At 48.4% G+C, this 16679-nt stretch overlaps 4 protein-coding genes across 4 annotated transcripts; 1 reads left to right on the top strand and 3 right to left on the bottom strand.

Moving 5' to 3' along the window:
• Window positions 1-108: 108 nt before the first annotated feature.
• Window positions 109-3089, bottom strand: F5Y00DRAFT_229609 (polyubiquitin-tagged protein recognition complex, Npl4 component). The gene is made up of 4 exons (XM_048006788.1): window positions 2738-3089; window positions 2559-2683; window positions 1035-2505; window positions 109-965 (listed from the first exon to the last, which is right to left on the bottom strand). The coding sequence occupies exons 1-4, from the start codon at window positions 2819-2821 to the stop codon at window positions 633-635; spliced, it is 2013 nt and encodes a 670-aa protein (XP_047867323.1). The 5' UTR covers window positions 2822-3089; the 3' UTR covers window positions 109-632.
• A 204-nt stretch (window positions 3090-3293) lies between these two features.
• Window positions 3294-6289, bottom strand: F5Y00DRAFT_8486 (uncharacterized protein). Its single transcript, XM_048014237.1, has 6 exons — window positions 5961-6289; window positions 5223-5766; window positions 4815-5169; window positions 4528-4764; window positions 3985-4473; window positions 3294-3921 (listed from the first exon to the last, which is right to left on the bottom strand). The coding sequence occupies exons 1-6, from the start codon at window positions 6154-6156 to the stop codon at window positions 3862-3864; spliced, it is 1881 nt and encodes a 626-aa protein (XP_047867324.1). The 5' UTR covers window positions 6157-6289; the 3' UTR covers window positions 3294-3861.
• Window positions 6290-6825: 536 nt separating this feature from the next.
• On the bottom strand, window positions 6826-14383 carry F5Y00DRAFT_8484 (Sec63-domain-containing protein). Its single transcript, XM_048014236.1, has 2 exons — window positions 8105-14383; window positions 6826-8050 (listed from the first exon to the last, which is right to left on the bottom strand). The coding sequence occupies exons 1-2, from the start codon at window positions 14233-14235 to the stop codon at window positions 7513-7515; spliced, it is 6669 nt and encodes a 2222-aa protein (XP_047867325.1). The 5' UTR covers window positions 14236-14383; the 3' UTR covers window positions 6826-7512.
• Window positions 14384-15004: 621 nt separating this feature from the next.
• On the top strand, window positions 15005-16585 carry F5Y00DRAFT_251650 (uncharacterized protein; the record flags this gene model as incomplete). The annotated part of the gene is made up of 1 exon (XM_048009849.1): window positions 15005-16585. One exon carries the CDS (start codon window positions 15005-15007, stop codon window positions 16583-16585), a length of 1581 nt encoding a protein of 526 aa, XP_047867326.1.
• Window positions 16586-16679: the final 94 nt, after the last annotated feature.

Consider the following 16679-nt stretch of genomic DNA (forward strand, 5'->3'; position numbering starts at 1 on the left):
TATCTGGCCAACCTAGGTTAGTGTTATGATGATGTGTTAGGTTATGATAGTAGAAAAATGCAGTCTCTCGAGAGTCTGGTATCATCAATTATTTCTCGTGCTTTCTAGTGATAGGTATAATAAGTACCTGAGATAGGTACCTAAGATTTATCTGTATTTTTCTTGGTATAGAAGGGAAGCTGATAGATCCGAGTTGTCTTACTTGCCGGAACAGGCTCTCTAAGCTAAGTTACCTAGCTAAACGGTATAAGGCAACATACATACTACGTGATAAGAATGATTTATGCACGAAAAATGCGCTTCTGATTCACCTTCCCACCTTCCTAATCATCGGCGACGGAAGATGTGTATTACGAATAGGGGGGTACTACCCTGCAACCACTTCAACGCTGGGTTAGTTTTCCTCCCCCCTAAGCAAAAAAAAAGCCGCTCTTCTCCTCTGCGCTGACGGAAGATAGACGAGGCTCTTTTTTAGCCTCTATCTGGCTATTGGTGAAAAGAAACAGCTCCGCCTAACTCGCCACTCGTTAGATCTTCGACTATGTTCTTTCCCTTCCTTCGTTCCGAACGAACACGAACCTATGCGAAACACGCTCCAGCGAGATGCCTTTCTTCCTTCATTATATGCTTTTTCATATATCTTCGAACCGGGGGCGATCGTAGAAGGGTGTGTTTGGATTTCGTTCGTTCAGCCTAACGGCAGCAAAACGCTTAGTAAGCGGTCCACTGGATGATCTACTGGGGCGGGACGAAGACGATGATGAGGCGGAGGATGCTTCGTCGCTGTGCGCTTGGCCCCCCTCGTCACTTGAACGACGAGGGCGCTTGTTTATTCTTTTGGGGAGTTTCTCACCAGTCTCTTGTAGAATGGTTTCCAGAGTCTGCCAGCCCGGCTGGGAGAAGAGTTGGTACGTGTCGGCGAGGTCGTGCGTTGTAGCCGCACGGCAGAGGAGCGCTTCCTCTTCCTGTTTACTTGTTACCCATTATTATTCTAGAAAAAAAAGGGAAAAGCGTTGCAGCTAGTCAATACTTACCTTCGATAGCACGCCTATTCCGTGTATGAAATTGAGGAGGTGGAAATCTGAAAGAGATGCGAGTTTCTTATCATCAGAGGTACGAAGAGCCTTAGCAACTGATGTTATCTGCTGGCTCTCTCCTAAAGCCTCACGATTCTCGATAGGGAAGACGGAAGTGTTGAATAGAGGCTTAGGTTCCGCGGGGAAACCATGTGTTAGTGTTACAAAGAGATATTCAACAGGGAATGCCGGCTTGGCATTCTCTTGCACGTTTGCTCCATACTCGTTGATTTTCCGGTAGAATACCTCTGGGATATATCGTGTCCGGCTCGTCGAGCCGTCGTCTTCTTCCTCTTCTCGCACAAGCATGACGCTAGGGTCAGCCGACGGCTCAATGAGGTCTGCCCGTACCATCTCCACGGCGTCGTTTGATACCTGGTATGATGAGATGGCAATCTGACCCGATTCATCGCCCGAGATGATGCATGTAACGAAGTTAGAGCCGAATCTCCCTGTGTCGCTCCATTTGGTAGGCTTGGGATGTTGAGCCTGTAAGCGCCCTGCAAAGCAAACCTCTAGAGAGCTGAGATAGTATGAGTCGGCATGCCGTTTGCATATGACCTTTCCGTCACCTGTACCTGCATCGAGTAAGTCTGTAAAGATAACCCCGACCTGCTCAAGACCGCATAGCTTGGCCACCTCGTTCACGGCGGTTTCGTTTTCCCAAGCGTTCAATGATACCCCGTCGACCTCGTCTATTTGTGGTACCTCGTATATAGCCTCGACAATCGCTTTAACGCCGAGGGGCACTTCCGAGTACTCGGCGTAGCGGCCATACAGGTAGCCAATCCGTTGCGCACCAGTTTTCCGCCACGCGTCGATGAAAGAATTGACAAGCTCAAACGAGGCAAACTCGACATGATCGACCATGCGGAAAGTTTGCGGCTGGAGCGTAATGGCGCTGGGCTGACACTTTGTGCAGATACCTTCGGGCCATTGCGGGTGACCCGAGGGACAGTCCCTCTTAACTCTGAAATATGGCTCCTTTAGGGGTGGAATGAAGGAGCTCCCTAACTCGGGTTTGTTGGTTGCCGAGTTGATCTTCCTGAGATATGAATGGAATGATAGGTACTTGATCTTCTTATCGGCGAGGTATTGTGTATTGAAAGGATCGAGGGGCATGCAGTAATCGCACATGCCTTTGGGCCCATGCTTGCACATCCGGTCCCGACCTCGAGGGATCTTCCCATCCTGCTTGTCTAACCGGTCGTCGAGCGGCGACTGCCTTACTACTTCCCAGGGATTCTTGATGATTTTCGTAGGCGCCGTTAGTGGTTGCGGGTCGACCGGTAGATCCTCTGTAGGTAGGATGGGTTTCCCATTTAATCTGTTGGTCGAAGATAGAGTGCTAGACGGCGTGGGCGCGTCATTCGTGTGGCCGTTGGCGGCATTCTGGTGTTGATAATTGATGAATATCAAATCTCCGTGGCTGCACCTATGTTAATATTGGAATTAGGACAAGACCGTATGGGGTAATAGTACCTTAACCCAATTTGCGCCAGCTTGAATTTTGCAATATCTTTCAGTTTCTTCGAGTCCTTGGCCTGGGGGTCTGGGGACATGCTAATGCTATTCGGGTCGACGGTTGGGGGCAATTGCGCCACGAGCTACGCTTCGAGTCAGAAATGGCAGCTTGAATACAATAAAGATAGGGGATATACCTGGCGACCAAGCTCCGCGAAGGAGTCGGTTTTCTCGATATTGATCCGGATCATGCCATCCGGCCCTCGTAGTCGTAATAACATGATGGTGTTCTCGGAATGGTGCGATTGTACACTACTGGGGTACCGTATTTCGCGACTTATGAGAAATGAGGGGGAAAGAGACCTCGCCCATATGCTCCTATGACTGGAGTTATATGGTATTTCTCAATTTCTAATCTGAGTGAGGGATGTCTAAGAAGTGAGCTGCGTGATGACAATGTGAAGGGTATGTAGGTGGTGGAGAGTGGAAGTGTGCAGAATATATCAGATTGAGAAAGATAGAAAGATGATTAAATTGTACATATGTAAGTAAGTGCAGTAAGTGCATAATCACAGTATCAGGCACTGATGGCTGATGACGCGCGCCTTAGAACTTTAGACAAGTTAAAGGTGGGGTTGCTCTTGCAGCTTAAAAACCACCTAAAGCTCGGCATGGCCCAAGCTCCAATATTTAAGCTTAGGTGTACCTCCTTATATAATTGTACCTTAGCGTCTTGCTACGGGTTGGCTCAACTGTATGTATTCAGCTCAATAATGATATTTGATATATTCCGTTTACTAGTATCTCGCTCGTCACTCAAATAATAAAAAAGGTTACATGACTCTAGGTAGGTATAGCAGCTAATGTGATGAACTTTTTACTGCAAAATCCCCGAGAAATTCGCACAACCCTCCTAAACTAAAAACGCGACCACTATAACATCCCGAGCCCATCAACTCTACCAGCCGACGAACTAATTAGGGGGTACCAAATAACGCAGTAGGAGCCTGACCTTTTCGTTCCCTCTACCCCCCCAAGAGAGGCCCTTCCTGTTCGAATATCGACTGCTCGAGTAGTACAGCGCATGACCTGATATGAAAAGTATTGCCTAATTTACATACGATGAACACAACCCCGAGCCCAAGTACTGTAATGTCGCATGCATCATTTGGCCGCATAGCCTACCGTCTGAACAACGGTAGCTATACCTAGCAATGTTGCCTTTCTTATACCCTTAAACGCCCCTGGTTTGCCTCGCTCAATTGAGGCACTGAAAAGGAAGTTGTCGTTTTCGCATCGAGTTTAGTTATCTGTTATCTCTTCACGCTGCGGCTTCGGCTTCGACTTCTGCTGCGGCTTCATTGATAGATGCATCGACATTCTATAGGCAATCAGTATTGTATTTCATAAAATGAGAGAACAAATTGATTGCATGTTAACATACCTTTTCTGAATCTGCCTTCTCTTCACCTACCGATTCAGCCTTGCTATCTGCCTCATCTTTCGTGTCCTTTTCTGGGGCGTCAGCCTTGGCATCTTCTTTTTCAGAGCTCGCTTTCTGGTCGGAGGTCTCTTTCGCACCGTTAGAGGCCCCCTTTCCACCCTTCGTAGCATTGCTAGAAGCACCATTAACGCCGTTAGCTGGAGCTGGAGCTGCTTCATCAGTAGCTAGCAGTTTGTTCCACTTGTTTAGGAGCGTCTGTGATCGCGGCTTGAACTCATATTCTTCCTCCTTCGGAATTGTCTCCAATTTGAGGATGGCCTTGAGGACCTTGTTAATCTTGGTTGCTCGGATGATGCTGACTTCAAGATCGGGGAAGGTTTCGAGTTTAGCGAGAAACTCTGACATCGATCTCATTTCTTCTTCCTTCGGCTCCTGGTCCCGAATGAGTAGGCCTTTTTGCAATCGATGCCGCAAAAACAATATTTCCTTCTACAAATTTGTGAGCACAAACTAACATATTAACGATGGGCCGTAATGACTTACCTCTTTGCGTACATGTCTTTCTTCAGGGCTGAGCTCCGGCTCCTTGGGTGCAGAAGCTTCCTTTTCCTTCTTGCTATCAGACTTCTCTTTACTGCCTTTGGCTGACTTTGCCTTGACCTTTACGGCCTTGGAAGAATCTTTCGTAGATGGCGATTGGACGCCGTTAGCGACCTTCGGAGTTGACGAGTTAGTCAACTTAATCTTAGGCTTCTTGACGGATTCGGAGCGTTGAGGAGTCTGCATCAGAATTAGTGTGAGTCTTGAACTAGTTGTAAGTATTCCCTTACGTTGGTCTCGTCTTCGGCCTTGCGCTTCTTGGATTTGGGTTTCTTCTCAACAGGTTCTGCATCATCACCCTCATCCGCATCAGGCATTTCGATGTCATTGTCTGAATCTACTGCTGCAGCTTCAGCGGCTTTGGCACCCTTCTTTGGTGTTTTGACAGACTTGGCCTTCTTGGCTTCCAACTTCGCTAACCGCTGCTCCTCGAATTCGCGGAGAACATTTTTATAGTATTCTAGAGAGTTCTGCTCCGCAGCCAATAGGTGGGCGTTTTGTAAATCTTTGCGCATCTTGGTCGTGATCAAATTCGCGACTGTATTTGGATCGAGTTCGCTCAGGTCGGTATTGTTTGTCCAAGAACTGGAGATAGTCAGCTTCTAATCATTATATCCAAGGTTAAATAGTCACCATACAATTCATTGGTGTGCAGATACATGACTGGGAACGTCCGGTCTGCAACCCTCTTACCACCATCGGCAAAATCTTCGCGGTAGGTTCCATCGGGACGGGCGGCCGTGACAGGTCTCGTGCTTAGCATGCTCTGCGGTAGCATATCCTCCTCAGCTATGATGATAGGCCACGGAGGGAAGCCCTTCAGCTTGGCGAAATACTGTTCACCTGGCTTCGCATCGATGTGTAGAATTTTGGCTCTGGATGCCTTTTTATTCAACTTTTTGCCCTTGGCGTCGCCAGCAGATTTGCGACGCGCCTTAGACTTGTCCCCAGGCGTTGACTCTGTGTCGACTGCAGCACCCTCAGCAGTACCAGCAGCCGCATCCTGCTCTGCGTGAGAGGGATCTTCAGTAGCCTTGTCCGGATCAACTTTCGCGTCAGCAGTAGGCTGCTCGGTCTCGTCGGCTGGCTTGTCAGGCATCTCGACGTCACTGTCAGCGGATTTCTCTTTCTCGTCGGCCGGGGCAGAAGCTGGAGCTGTTTCAGTGTCTACAGATACGGCTTCTAAGAATAAGATGTCAGTAGTTGAGCAAACCACGATATGAGTAATAAACAGTTATGTTTGTAATTGAAAGACGTAAACAAGTGTGTGGTGACGGCGCTGGACATGTGGTAAAGCATGACGTGTTTACAAGGGGATAACTGGTGTTGCGGTGATCGGGAAGTTTCGGTGGCAATGTTTGCGGGACGCGACTTACCCTTGGCTTCGCTTGGCTTTTCAGTTGAGAGGTCCTCCTTGGCCTGGGCGTCATCGGCAGTAGGCGCGGTTTCTTTGTCAATTGGCTTCGCGTCGGTGACAGGCGCGACAGAGTCGGATTTGGTGTCCCCGGGTGCAGTAGAAACCACATCGGGGGCCTGCGCAGTAGCAGTTTGCGCGGTTGTCTCGTCAGACATATTGATGATCCACGCGGAAAGTACAATGATAGGATGGACAATGGGCGCGATGCGGAAATATGGTAAAAATAAGATGACCAGCTGCCGACTAAAAAGGTAAGAAAGATTAAAAAAGTTGGGGGTGGTTGAAAGGTTGGTTGCTGCTTGCTGCGAAAGTTGTTGGTTAAGGGTTGGTCACAGCAGAGCAGAAGGTAGAAAAACGCGTCCAGTCAACTTTCCCAACTTTCTTTAAATTGGGGAAGTCTAAGAAACTGACGGGGCTAACAACTAGCAGCGGCTGTCGATGAACCGTTGCAATTGAAAGGCGCGATCGGGATGGAGTTGTGTTGGTGGAAAATCGACAGGAGGAGAAGAAAAAAAAGATGGAGGCAGAAAAATTGATGAATGAATAAGATAGCAGAGAGAAAATTCCCAGGATCGAGATGGGAAGCCTGTGCTCATTCGAGATAGAATGTACGTGTACGCCGAGTAGGTAGCTTTTTCTTAACAAAAAAAAAACACGTGACTTGGATGAAGATGGCGTCTCGCGGTAATATTCGCGAGGGTGGTAGTGCCCGTATGTAGTGGTAGTAGCGTCAGTTAGGTACCAGTGTGTATGTACTGACAGTACTGTATGATGTTATGATGTATTGTGTAGGTAGAGTATGGAAGTCTACCCGTTTACTTAGTGTTAATGTAGACAAGGAAGGCAAGAGAACAGGCAAGGTAGGTTATTTCCTTTCCTAGTTTGGCCTGTACGCGGGACGTGGGTCCTCCTTTTTTTTTTCTCACCTGCCTACTGTTTACATGTCCGCTCTGCCGCTCACCCTAAGTGGTCCAGATAGGTAGATTAGGTACGGAATAGATACGGGTGAGAGGTACTTAGGTAAGGGGGCACGTAGGTAACGCCAACCCACCCCCATACGTACATCACTATTATACATACCTACCTATAGGTAAATATGTAGATGTAGCCAAGGTAGCTATCGAACCGGCATCTTCCTTCATCTATAACACTCCCTTCCCTCCGCCTTCTTTTCCATCTGCTTCCATTCTCCATACTCGGTAAGCTGAGCCGCGACGACGCCCTCTACGACTTCAGCCCCCAGATCGCCCGAATAGCCTGCCTGATAACCTAACACCACACCAACGTCCACATAACAACACATGCTTCAAATAAGAAAGTGAAAGTGACTCGTTTCGGACGCTTTAGAACAAGCAGTAAATTTTTTTGATTATATCCCTATTTCCAAGATAATTCGCCAGGGAACCCTTTAATCGCCTTTGGATGGTTTTCTATATGTACAGTAAGCTTTTCGTACAGCGGATGGATGTGATCTCACGCATGGGAAGTTCCACAGGGACATCACGAGGCTTCTATTCCTCATCTTCCTCTTCCTCCTCCTCCTCCGAATCCACATCCATGCCCTCCGCGACCGTGACGGAAAACGTTGGCTCCTGATCCACACCGACATAACTGTCACTCATTAAGAATAGCTTCAGATCATGCTTGCCCGGTGTCGGGACTGTGTACTCCAACTTAGTTTTGAGTTGTCGGCCAATCGTGACTCGCCTGATAGCCAGCAACGTCTTTGTACTCTCCTCTCCAACGACCAGCCACCAGTTCTCCACCTTCTTGGTGGGGTAGAATGGAGCGTGGACTGTCGTGTCAACCTCTCCGTCCTCTTCAACTTCGCGGTCAATCTGGACGTTCATGTACGCCGGCTCTCCAGCACGAATGCTGTCCTCATCTATCAGCTCGAACTCAAGCGAGATATCAGGGTATTTATTGTTTGTGAAAGCCGCCGCCTGGCCTAACTGGGCCTGCGATAAACCGAGGCGTTTGATAAGAGTACCATAATTGGCATTCTCCTCGGGGTTCATTGCTTCCATGAAATCGAAAATGTCATTAATCCTAGGGTATAACACGTCAGCATCTTCACCGCTAAAATTCTCATTTGGTACATACCCGAACTCGTTCGCCACCTTTACTACCTCGGGCGTAAAATGAGGAATTTGTTTCAAAGGACTGTCACGGTCCCACATGGCTTGGACCACCATCTGTGACATTTCCATGGCATTCATGGCATTTAGATGTCCGTCGGACGATAAAACATCAACTGTCGCGCTAAGGAGACTCAATACCTTCGATATAATTACTTCTTGGTCCTTTGCTAGATCGATAGGGAGTTGCATTCGGGAAAAGTGTGCTTGCAGCAATACGAATGCTTTGAAATGTGGTGAGTCATATACTGGTTCGGACATTTTGACTGGGACCCTATCGTAAATTCGTCGAAGCAGGTTGTCTTCGTGTCGACGGATCTGAATCGATTCGAATTCCGTGGCCGACGTTATGATTTCTAGTATACCCTTAAGCTTTGTTCTCGCAGTCAATGAAAGCAGGAACGTCTGCATTGTGATGTAGGAGATGTTATAGTACGCCGCAATCATAGCCGCATTCTGAGGGGCGACCGAACCGTCGTCTTCATCGAAGTCGATGATCTTGGACTCGGTGAGCTCCTTGAGCGTAGTCTCGACTAAATCAGAAAGGTAGCTGCTCAGGCCATCATGCGTCGGACTCATCAAACTGTAGTAACTCGGGTTCGCTAGAAGTCGACGGTAGAAGTACGTAAATGTCGTCCAGTTGATAGCATCATCTGCCGACTCGATCATCTTCGTGCTGACCTCGGTAACGAAAGCGTCGTGCATAAAATTGTGCAGGTGCGATTCAACTGGAAGGGCTTCGTTTAGGAATTTCTTGAAGTACTCTCTCTTAACGGCCGGGACCATAAGGACGCCCCTACTACGACCGTCTCGAGATGGTCGTAAAGCTTTTCCGAACATCTGCAGCACTTCGCTCAACTGATAATCGACGTAACGGTGCTCCCGGCCCTCAAAATACTGAGTACCCATTACCACTACCAGGTGTGCAGTGCAGTCCAGCTCCCAACACACGTCACGAGATGCGACTAAGACCTGGATTGCACCTTGTTTGTATAGATGGAGAACAATACGCTTATCACTTTGGCTGAGAGCTTCATGATAGTATCCAACACCGTGCGATAGAGCTTCGGCCAAAGCTTCCTCGTGAACACGCTCCAAGAGCGGGCGAAGCTGGTCGATATCCACATGTAAAAACCTGTCTTCATCATCTTCCGCTAGGCAGGCTGCAAGAATGTCACGAGCACTTGACCTCGTTTGCTTCCTGCTCGGCACAAAAACCAGAGCCGGTTGATCGGATGACAACTCAGTGATCGCAAGGTATGCTGGTTTGGCCATGGCAAGCATAAGTGATGGGAAATGAGGAATGGAGAAAGACTGGATGCGTAGCTCGAGAGGTACGGGGCGGACATGAGGACTGAAATTGTATACATCCTTCTTCTTAGCATCAATCCATTCGCCAATGTCCCGGGAATTCGCAAGTGAAACGCTTAACCCAACGATCCTCATTGCTAGTTGAGCAGTGGTACGGATATAGTGCATGCGAGATACGATGATCTCGTAGATATACCCTAGCGGGCCGCCAAGCAAATGAAGCTCATCGGCAATGAATAATTCGACCGTGAGAATATTCTTGCGTCTCTGCCATTGCCGAGAGAGAACATCCCACTGCGTCGGTGTAGCTAAGATGAGATCTCCTTTCTCGAGCAATTTCAGATCTGTTGCCGTTTCTCCAGTAAGTTTAACGATCTCCTTACCGCCACGCAAGTGACTGAGCCGCTTGCTCCAGTCCTGGTATCTAATATCGACGATTTCTTGGAACGGCGCGATGTATACAGCGCGGCCAATCTCTGGTTTCGACCATAGACGCAAAAGGGCGAACTCAGCGCAGACGGTCTTCCCACTACCAGTTGGGGCACCAATCAAGACGTTGTCGTCCGTTGTATAAAGGGAATTAAAGGTCTGCGTCTGGATTTTGTTAAAGTAGTTCCAAGATTCGTACAAGTTGGAAAAGTCCTTCGCCTTCAACGCAGCGACCGGGAGAGGTTGTAGGTCTAGAAGTTGGGTATGGGGCGGGAATTTTTCAGGCAAAATAAGCTTTTGGAAGGAGACGGCCAGCTTTGTCTCTGATTGCAACCACCTATCAGAAATGACGGAAATGAAGTAATTAGGTGGCATCGGATCGGTGATGGGGACTGTAAAGTCGACCAAGTGCTCGTTCGATTCCGACATGGCATAGTCCTTACGCAACAAGAACTGGTCATAGAATAAAATATCCTCGCCATCACAATCTTCGACGATGATCCAGAAACTCTCTGCCGACCCATGTACCTCGTCGTCCCATTGGAAGTTGGGTGTAATGGACAGTTCAACTCGAAGCATGGAACGAGTCATTGGCTGAGCCTGCGCTTGAATCTCAACCCGCGGGAATTTAGATACCAGATCGCATACAATACGCCCTGCTTTCGGCATTCCGAGCAGCTCCCCCATTCGCGGAGGGTCAAGGTCGAAATAACTGCTCCACGGGATATCTAATCTATCAGCTTTGGCTATGATATCACGAGAACACCGAGGGAATTGTCGTAGAGGCGTCATGGTTAGCCACATCCTCTTCTCCGCCATTTTACATAAGTCCAGGGCCGTTTTTGCGACGTTAGACCAGCCTTTTTGAAGAGTGATTTCAAAAATAGCGCGGAGGATACGGCCAGCAGATTGCGTAACGTAAACCATATCGGCCATAAGAGCTAGACCCTCAAGCTTGAGACGGCTGATGTATGCCTGTAACAGGACATTAATCTTGCAGTGTGGCTCCTCGATGCTTTCCTTCACAGGAATTGGTATCCGAGCTAGAATTTTCGCCAGTTCCAACTTCTCATCTTGCCGAACAGGTATATACTTAAACTCAGCACTGAGAGCAAATACTCGGAAAAGCTCGATTGTTGTGATCGAAGGCTGAATTAGCTTGTTGTACGTATCCATCGACCCGTGGGTAATGTAGTAGTGTGATGCTATTCTTCCAAGCTCAGTTGCCTTAACCTTCCCAGTCTTCTCGTCATATGTGATTAGATTAGACTTCTTTAGTACGGTAGCTGCTGAGTGTATAAGATCAACTCGCTTTTGTTCTAAGGCCTCGTCATCCTCGTAGTCAGCTCCGACGCTGTAAAGGCCAGGCGATCTTAGCATTCGAACGAAGAGATAGGTGTATCCCAACCATTCTACTCCTTCGTCTCGACTTCGGACATTACCCAAGACGATTTCTGCATTGAGGTTATCGACAAGCTTACTGGCCAACTGACTCTCAATTGGCAGCTGTTGGTTGAGTAACGACAGATAGTACTGCATTTCACTTTGGGACGTAATTATAATGCCCTCGCCGTACGTATCATACTGGGGTCGCCCAGCACGACCCAACATCTGTAGGACGTCCTGTGGGCTCAGCTCTACCCAACTACCTTTCTCCGGGGAGTAGACCTGGGTGCCCTTAATGATGACGGTATGTGCTGGCAGGTTGACACCCCAAGCAAGAGTAGCCGTACAAACAAGGACCTGAATTAGACCGGCAGCGAAAAGACCCTCGACTTCGGATCGGTCGATACGACTCATACCAGCATGATGAATACCGAATCCATAGGGGATAAGGTCCTTCAAGTCGGCATCCGAGATATCATTGACAATCTCAGTCAGAGCTTCCCTCGAGCCTGAATCATGCTTCAGGATTTGATTGATGGTCTCCATCTCAAGGGCTTTATCTCGAATATATTTGGCCGTCTTCGCAGTTTCCTTTCGAGAGTGGACGAAAATGAGCATCTGATTTCGGTGAGTACCAACGTGCTCAATGACTTTATTATACGTAATATCGTTCATCGTCTTGAGCTGTTTAATGGCCTTTTTCTCGGTAACCCCGATAAACTCCTGCCTCAAAGGACACGGTCTGTAGGAACCATCGAAGTGGAAAAGTCCCTTTACAGGATCTACACGAAGGAAGCTAGCCACGTCTCTATAATTAGGTAGAGTAGCAGACAAACCGATGAGCCTAACAGGGTCCCCAGTTTGCTCTGTCTTTCTGATGGTCCTGCTGACGATGCTCTCGATAACGGGTCCACGTTCGTCGTGTAGAAGGTGAATCTCGTCGATAATAATCAGTCGCACGAGATTGGTGTATGTCAAATCTGTGGCTTTTCGTGTGATGACATCCCACTTCTCGGGGGTTGTAACAATTATCTGCGTCTCGGAGATTTGTTGCTTGGTTAGCTGGCGATCACCAGTCAATTCGGCCACCGTAATGCCATATGGTTTGAGGCGTGCACCAAAATTTCCAACCTGTTCCTGGACTAGGGCCTTTAAAGGCGCAATGTATACGATCTTAAAGGAATCCAAGTCGATATCTCCCGTCTGCGGATCCCTATGCTTCCCGAGCTCCCGTAGAATGGTTAGCATGGCTACGTTCGTTTTACCACTACCAGTCGGTGCGCAAATAAGCATATTTCCATCGTCTTCGAAGGCGGTCGGGTAGCACTTGGTCTGAATTTTGTTCAAGGATTTAGCTGAGCTGAAAGGCACACGTGCCCATTCGGGCATATCGGTGATGGGGATATTAGTTTCGTCTGCCTGGCTGCGCTTCTTAGGTGGAGGGACGTGTATCTCCTCATAGCCTTTGAAGGTCCGCTTGGTCGATCCTTCGGGGAGTCTAACTTTGGGATTTGTCATAAGGTGGTTGCCTTGGTCGAATATGAGATTTTCGAGATTGATGAACTTCCGTGGTTGAAGTCCACCGACCAGTTGGCCTTCCGCTCTCTCGGCCTTTGGCGCTGTGCTGAACGATGATGGCACATCAATGTCCATCTTGATCTCCATCTTCTTCGCAACATCGCCAGGCTTTTTGCCTCGAAGCTCATCCAGGATCCATCTGACGCCTTCAGAAGCCATCTCCCGCTCGATAACACCCCTTTCCTCATCACCCTCCGCCTTCGCTAAACGCGTGAGCCATACGATCTTTTCTCGGTTCTCGATGAGCTTCTGAACAACCTCATGATGTTCATAGTCAAGGAGCTCCATCAACTCATTTTCGATCTCTCTGAGCTGTTTCTCGTCCCCACCGGGCTCATCAGGTTCTCCGGAAAGTATGTGTAAGGCTTGCGCAGTCTTCTCGTGGCGAATGTGATCATCGGTGTAGATATTTCCAATCTCCCTTTGTAACCAGTAGGCGTCGATCTGGCGCGCAGGAATATAATTTTTTTCCCCAGAAGACCCCCCACGTTTAGTATCAGGCAGGCCAGAATCAATTACCATTTCCTCACCATCGGCCAAGTCCGCCTCTTCATGATCTCGGTCTTCTCCAGCACCTCCAGCCGTCGCCTTTTCCTCCAGACCAACCAAGTCCTGCTCATCTTTATCAAAGACTGCTTCATCATCTGAAGACTCGTCTCTGATTTCGTTGACCAAGGCTGCTTCTTCGTCCTCCTCTTCATCATCGAAGACAACGGCGACACCCTGACGTTCGTCAAGTTCTTCGTCACCTTCCGCAGCACCTGCTCCTGTATCCATATCTTCATCGTCATTTTGGGTATCATAATCTGTAATTTTCTTTCCGAGGTTGACCAACTCGTTAAACTGCTTGGGATTTAAAGTTGCACCTAATAAGTCGTCGATTTCCTTTTTCTTGTCGAAGTCTTTCATATCCTCATCTTTAAGATATTCCAAGACAGCGTCTGCTGCACTCAAAACAATCTCATGGGATACATCACCCAAATTACTCCTTACAACATTTAATATGAGGTCATAAGTGGCACGAGTAGCGGGTATACGCGGTCGGTATCTGAGGCCCTCGACTAGAAGATCTGTCTGTCCGAGGATACCGGTTCCTCGCATCTGCGACGGGTCACTTTTACCCTTTCTTTGTTCGCGGGCTAGGATATCCTTGCCTTCTTGTACGTCTCCCCTTTCGATATCTTGCAAGCCTGTGGCCTTTTTCTGTTTGGGTGCAGCATCGCGCGCGACTCTGGAGCCCATGTCGTTGATTCTCAGACGACCTGCAAGGGACTCGGGGTCGCCAGTAGCCTCGTCGGTTCGTCGCGTAACAAACCGTCTGTCCGCCTGGAGGACCAGGTTGGACATAGCCGAGTACTTGTACTGCGACACATCTCGATGGTGGTCCGCCATCTTGGGGATAGTTCGCGTGGAAGAGCTTGATTGTTGACGGCAATACTATAGAGTGGCGGGAAGACAAGTTATCGGCAGGTCCAATTTCATCAAATGGACAAGGGCGCCGCGCGTGTCTGCAGATATAGCATTTAGAATATGCTATGCAGAATAAATGGTTTTTTTTTTCTCGAGTCCTATAATCTCGTTATATTAAGTTTCGATATTCCTCGGCGGGCTCAAGTGAGAAGAAGTGGTGCCAATTCGCCTTCGATGGGAAATTTATGAATGGAAGCTAAGTTAGATCTTTTCGCGTTCTACGATAACTTTAGCTTGAAGGTACCTAAGCTAAAACTTCTAGACAGTGTTACGTACAGTGTACGACCGTACTGTACCGTATCATACCGTCTTTTAAGCAAGAGAGGGGCGCAGATTAAAAGTTGAGCCAATGAGCATGTCTAATAATAACTGTTACGGCAGTCAATTAGACTATTGTACCTATCCGTACAACTACTTAAATTACGTACGTTAGGTACCTAAGGTAACTTCGTCTTATTAAAGAAATAAATAAATTCGTATGTAAACAGAACTGCGCATTTGTATGAAAAGTATAGATGATACATCTAGCTATTTATGCTCAATACTATCTAAGGTCCACTTGAGATTTACTTATTATTGTAGATCCTACATAAATATCAGCTCTGTAGACGAGTCAGCCTTGTAAAATAGCCCCCTCTGGCGTCAATAACCAACAGTCCAACACAACTCAGTCTTAGTCTTCATGGACACCATGGACAAGAAACTGTGTGAGCAGACTCGCGAAGTTCTTAATCACCAGATACGTCCTCGTGATGAGGTTACTGCTGTGAGGCGACACCTAGCTCATAGTTTAGCTCAAAGCTTAGGGACTGAGCAGCTCAGCAGTCCCTTGTCTCTGGTTGACTTAGAAACTACCGTCACACCATCTGAGGCATTGCAGGGAACCTATCGAGAGTATGTCGAGGCAGCTCGCAGAAATATTGAGATACGATCCAGCTTTAAGGCGCTACAAGAGGAGCATGATGCAGCGAATGCTGCTCTCCCACCTCCGCCTGAAGAAGATCAACAGGCACAGCTTCTTCAACTCCAGATCGAAGTCAATGCTTTAGAGCAGGAACATGAGAGACTAAGTATAGTTGACAAATACCTCGAAGAACTGAATCAGCAACCCGCGGCAGCTCCAGACTTCTTAGATCCCGAGGTCATGTTCAAAAGCTGCTCCCCCCTCCCCGAATTACCCAAGGAACTTATCGAGGGTTTCACTCAAGACCGGGACGCCCCAAACCGCGAGATCAAGGCTCTACTCGCACGGCTCCAGTCGGCAGTCCTACGCAATAAACTATTGGCACAACGAGAAAAACAAAACTTCGAGAAATTAAAGGCTAAGAACCCAATCGATCCCGGACGCCTTCCGCCCGAAGTGCAATTACAGGCACTTAACGCCGTGAAGGATAGTCTCATCAACTGGATCGAGGCCATGCTAAGCAAGGCCGGCGGTGAAGAGGACGAACCAAGTTCCGAGTCGCCAAGCAAGCCGCAGCATAAAGAAGAGAAATTTGATCACGAGGCGCACATGGCCGAGATTCAGAGAGAATACCAACAGCATGTCGACCTCCGCAAGGAAATCATCACTTCGATAGCCCAGCTAGAGCAGCTAAATCTCCAACGGCCACGAGAACAAAAGCAGCCGCAACAGTTCCTACCTGAGGAACCTATACATAGCAACACCAGCAACGCAGCCTCCGAGGCATTCCTACTAACACCATACCTCGAGAAATTACAAGCCATCTCGCGCGAGCAAAAAGGCCTCATCCAAGAAAAATCCCACATCAACGCCTCCCTTACCAAACAGCAACAAGATCTCAACAAGATCCTAGACCACCTAGTCGAGGAAAGCCACCTCCTACCCAAGTACCCAGCCAAGCAGCGGTCCGAGAAGAAGCCGCGGCAGAGCTTCGGCTCCGTCACGAAGGGGGTCGGCAAAGCCAACAACGTGACGGACCATATCGAGCCCTGGATTTCCGCAGCGCACTCGGCGCAGATCGCCACGCTCGAGGCCGTCTTCGAGAAAGTCGAGGAGGGCCAGGTGGCGGCTGAAGACGCCATGCAGGCTTTGGACCAAGTCCGTAAATTGCTTAATAAGGAAGAGGCTGAGCCAGCGCAGGCCCATGGAGAGGAGGGTGGTGGCGCTGGGAGTGATATGTGGATAGGAGAGGACGAAGGGAGCAGCGGGACGCGTGTTAGGAAGAACAGGGAGAAGAAGGTGGAGAAGCCGAAGGGACAGAGCATTTATGCGAAACTGGACGGGAATCTTGGGTTGATAAATGAGTAAAGGGCACGACCATTTCACTACAGCTAATATCTATCCGGGCATCACCTTGTAAATATAATCAAACCCTTGTCACTGATGATCTTCATAGTAAATA

This window comes from Daldinia vernicosa (genome assembly GCF_022497035.1).
Source record: "Daldinia vernicosa strain CBS 139.73 unplaced genomic scaffold F5Y00scaffold_10, whole genome shotgun sequence".
NCBI lineage: Eukaryota > Fungi > Ascomycota > Sordariomycetes > Xylariales > Hypoxylaceae > Daldinia > Daldinia vernicosa.

Coding starts and splice junctions, on each gene's coding strand:
- F5Y00DRAFT_8486 (XM_048014237.1), bottom strand. CDS start 6,156: ATGTCTGACGAGACAACCGCGCAAACTGCTACTGCGCAGGCCCCCGAT. Junction 5,767..5,960: donor AAAGCCAAGCGAAGCCAAGG/GTAAGTCGCGTC, acceptor TCTTATTCTTAG/AAGCCGTATCTGTAGACACT. Junction 4,765..4,814: donor AGGCCGAAGACGAGACCAAC/GTAAGGGAATAC, acceptor ATTCTGATGCAG/ACTCCTCAACGCTCCGAATC.
- F5Y00DRAFT_8484 (XM_048014236.1), bottom strand. CDS start 14,235: ATGGCGGACCACCATCGAGATGTGTCGCAGTACAAGTACTCGGCTATG. Junction 8,051..8,104: donor AAGGTGGCGAACGAGTTCGG/GTATGTACCAAA, acceptor GTTATACCCTAG/GATTAATGACATTTTCGATT.
- F5Y00DRAFT_229609 (XM_048006788.1), bottom strand. CDS start 2,821: ATGTTATTACGACTACGAGGGCCGGATGGCATGATCCGGATCAATATC. Junction 2,684..2,737: donor TCGCGGAGCTTGGTCGCCAG/GTATATCCCCTA, acceptor CTCGAAGCGTAG/CTCGTGGCGCAATTGCCCCC. Junction 2,506..2,558: donor CTGGCGCAAATTGGGTTAAG/GTACTATTACCC, acceptor ACATAGGTGCAG/CCACGGAGATTTGATATTCA.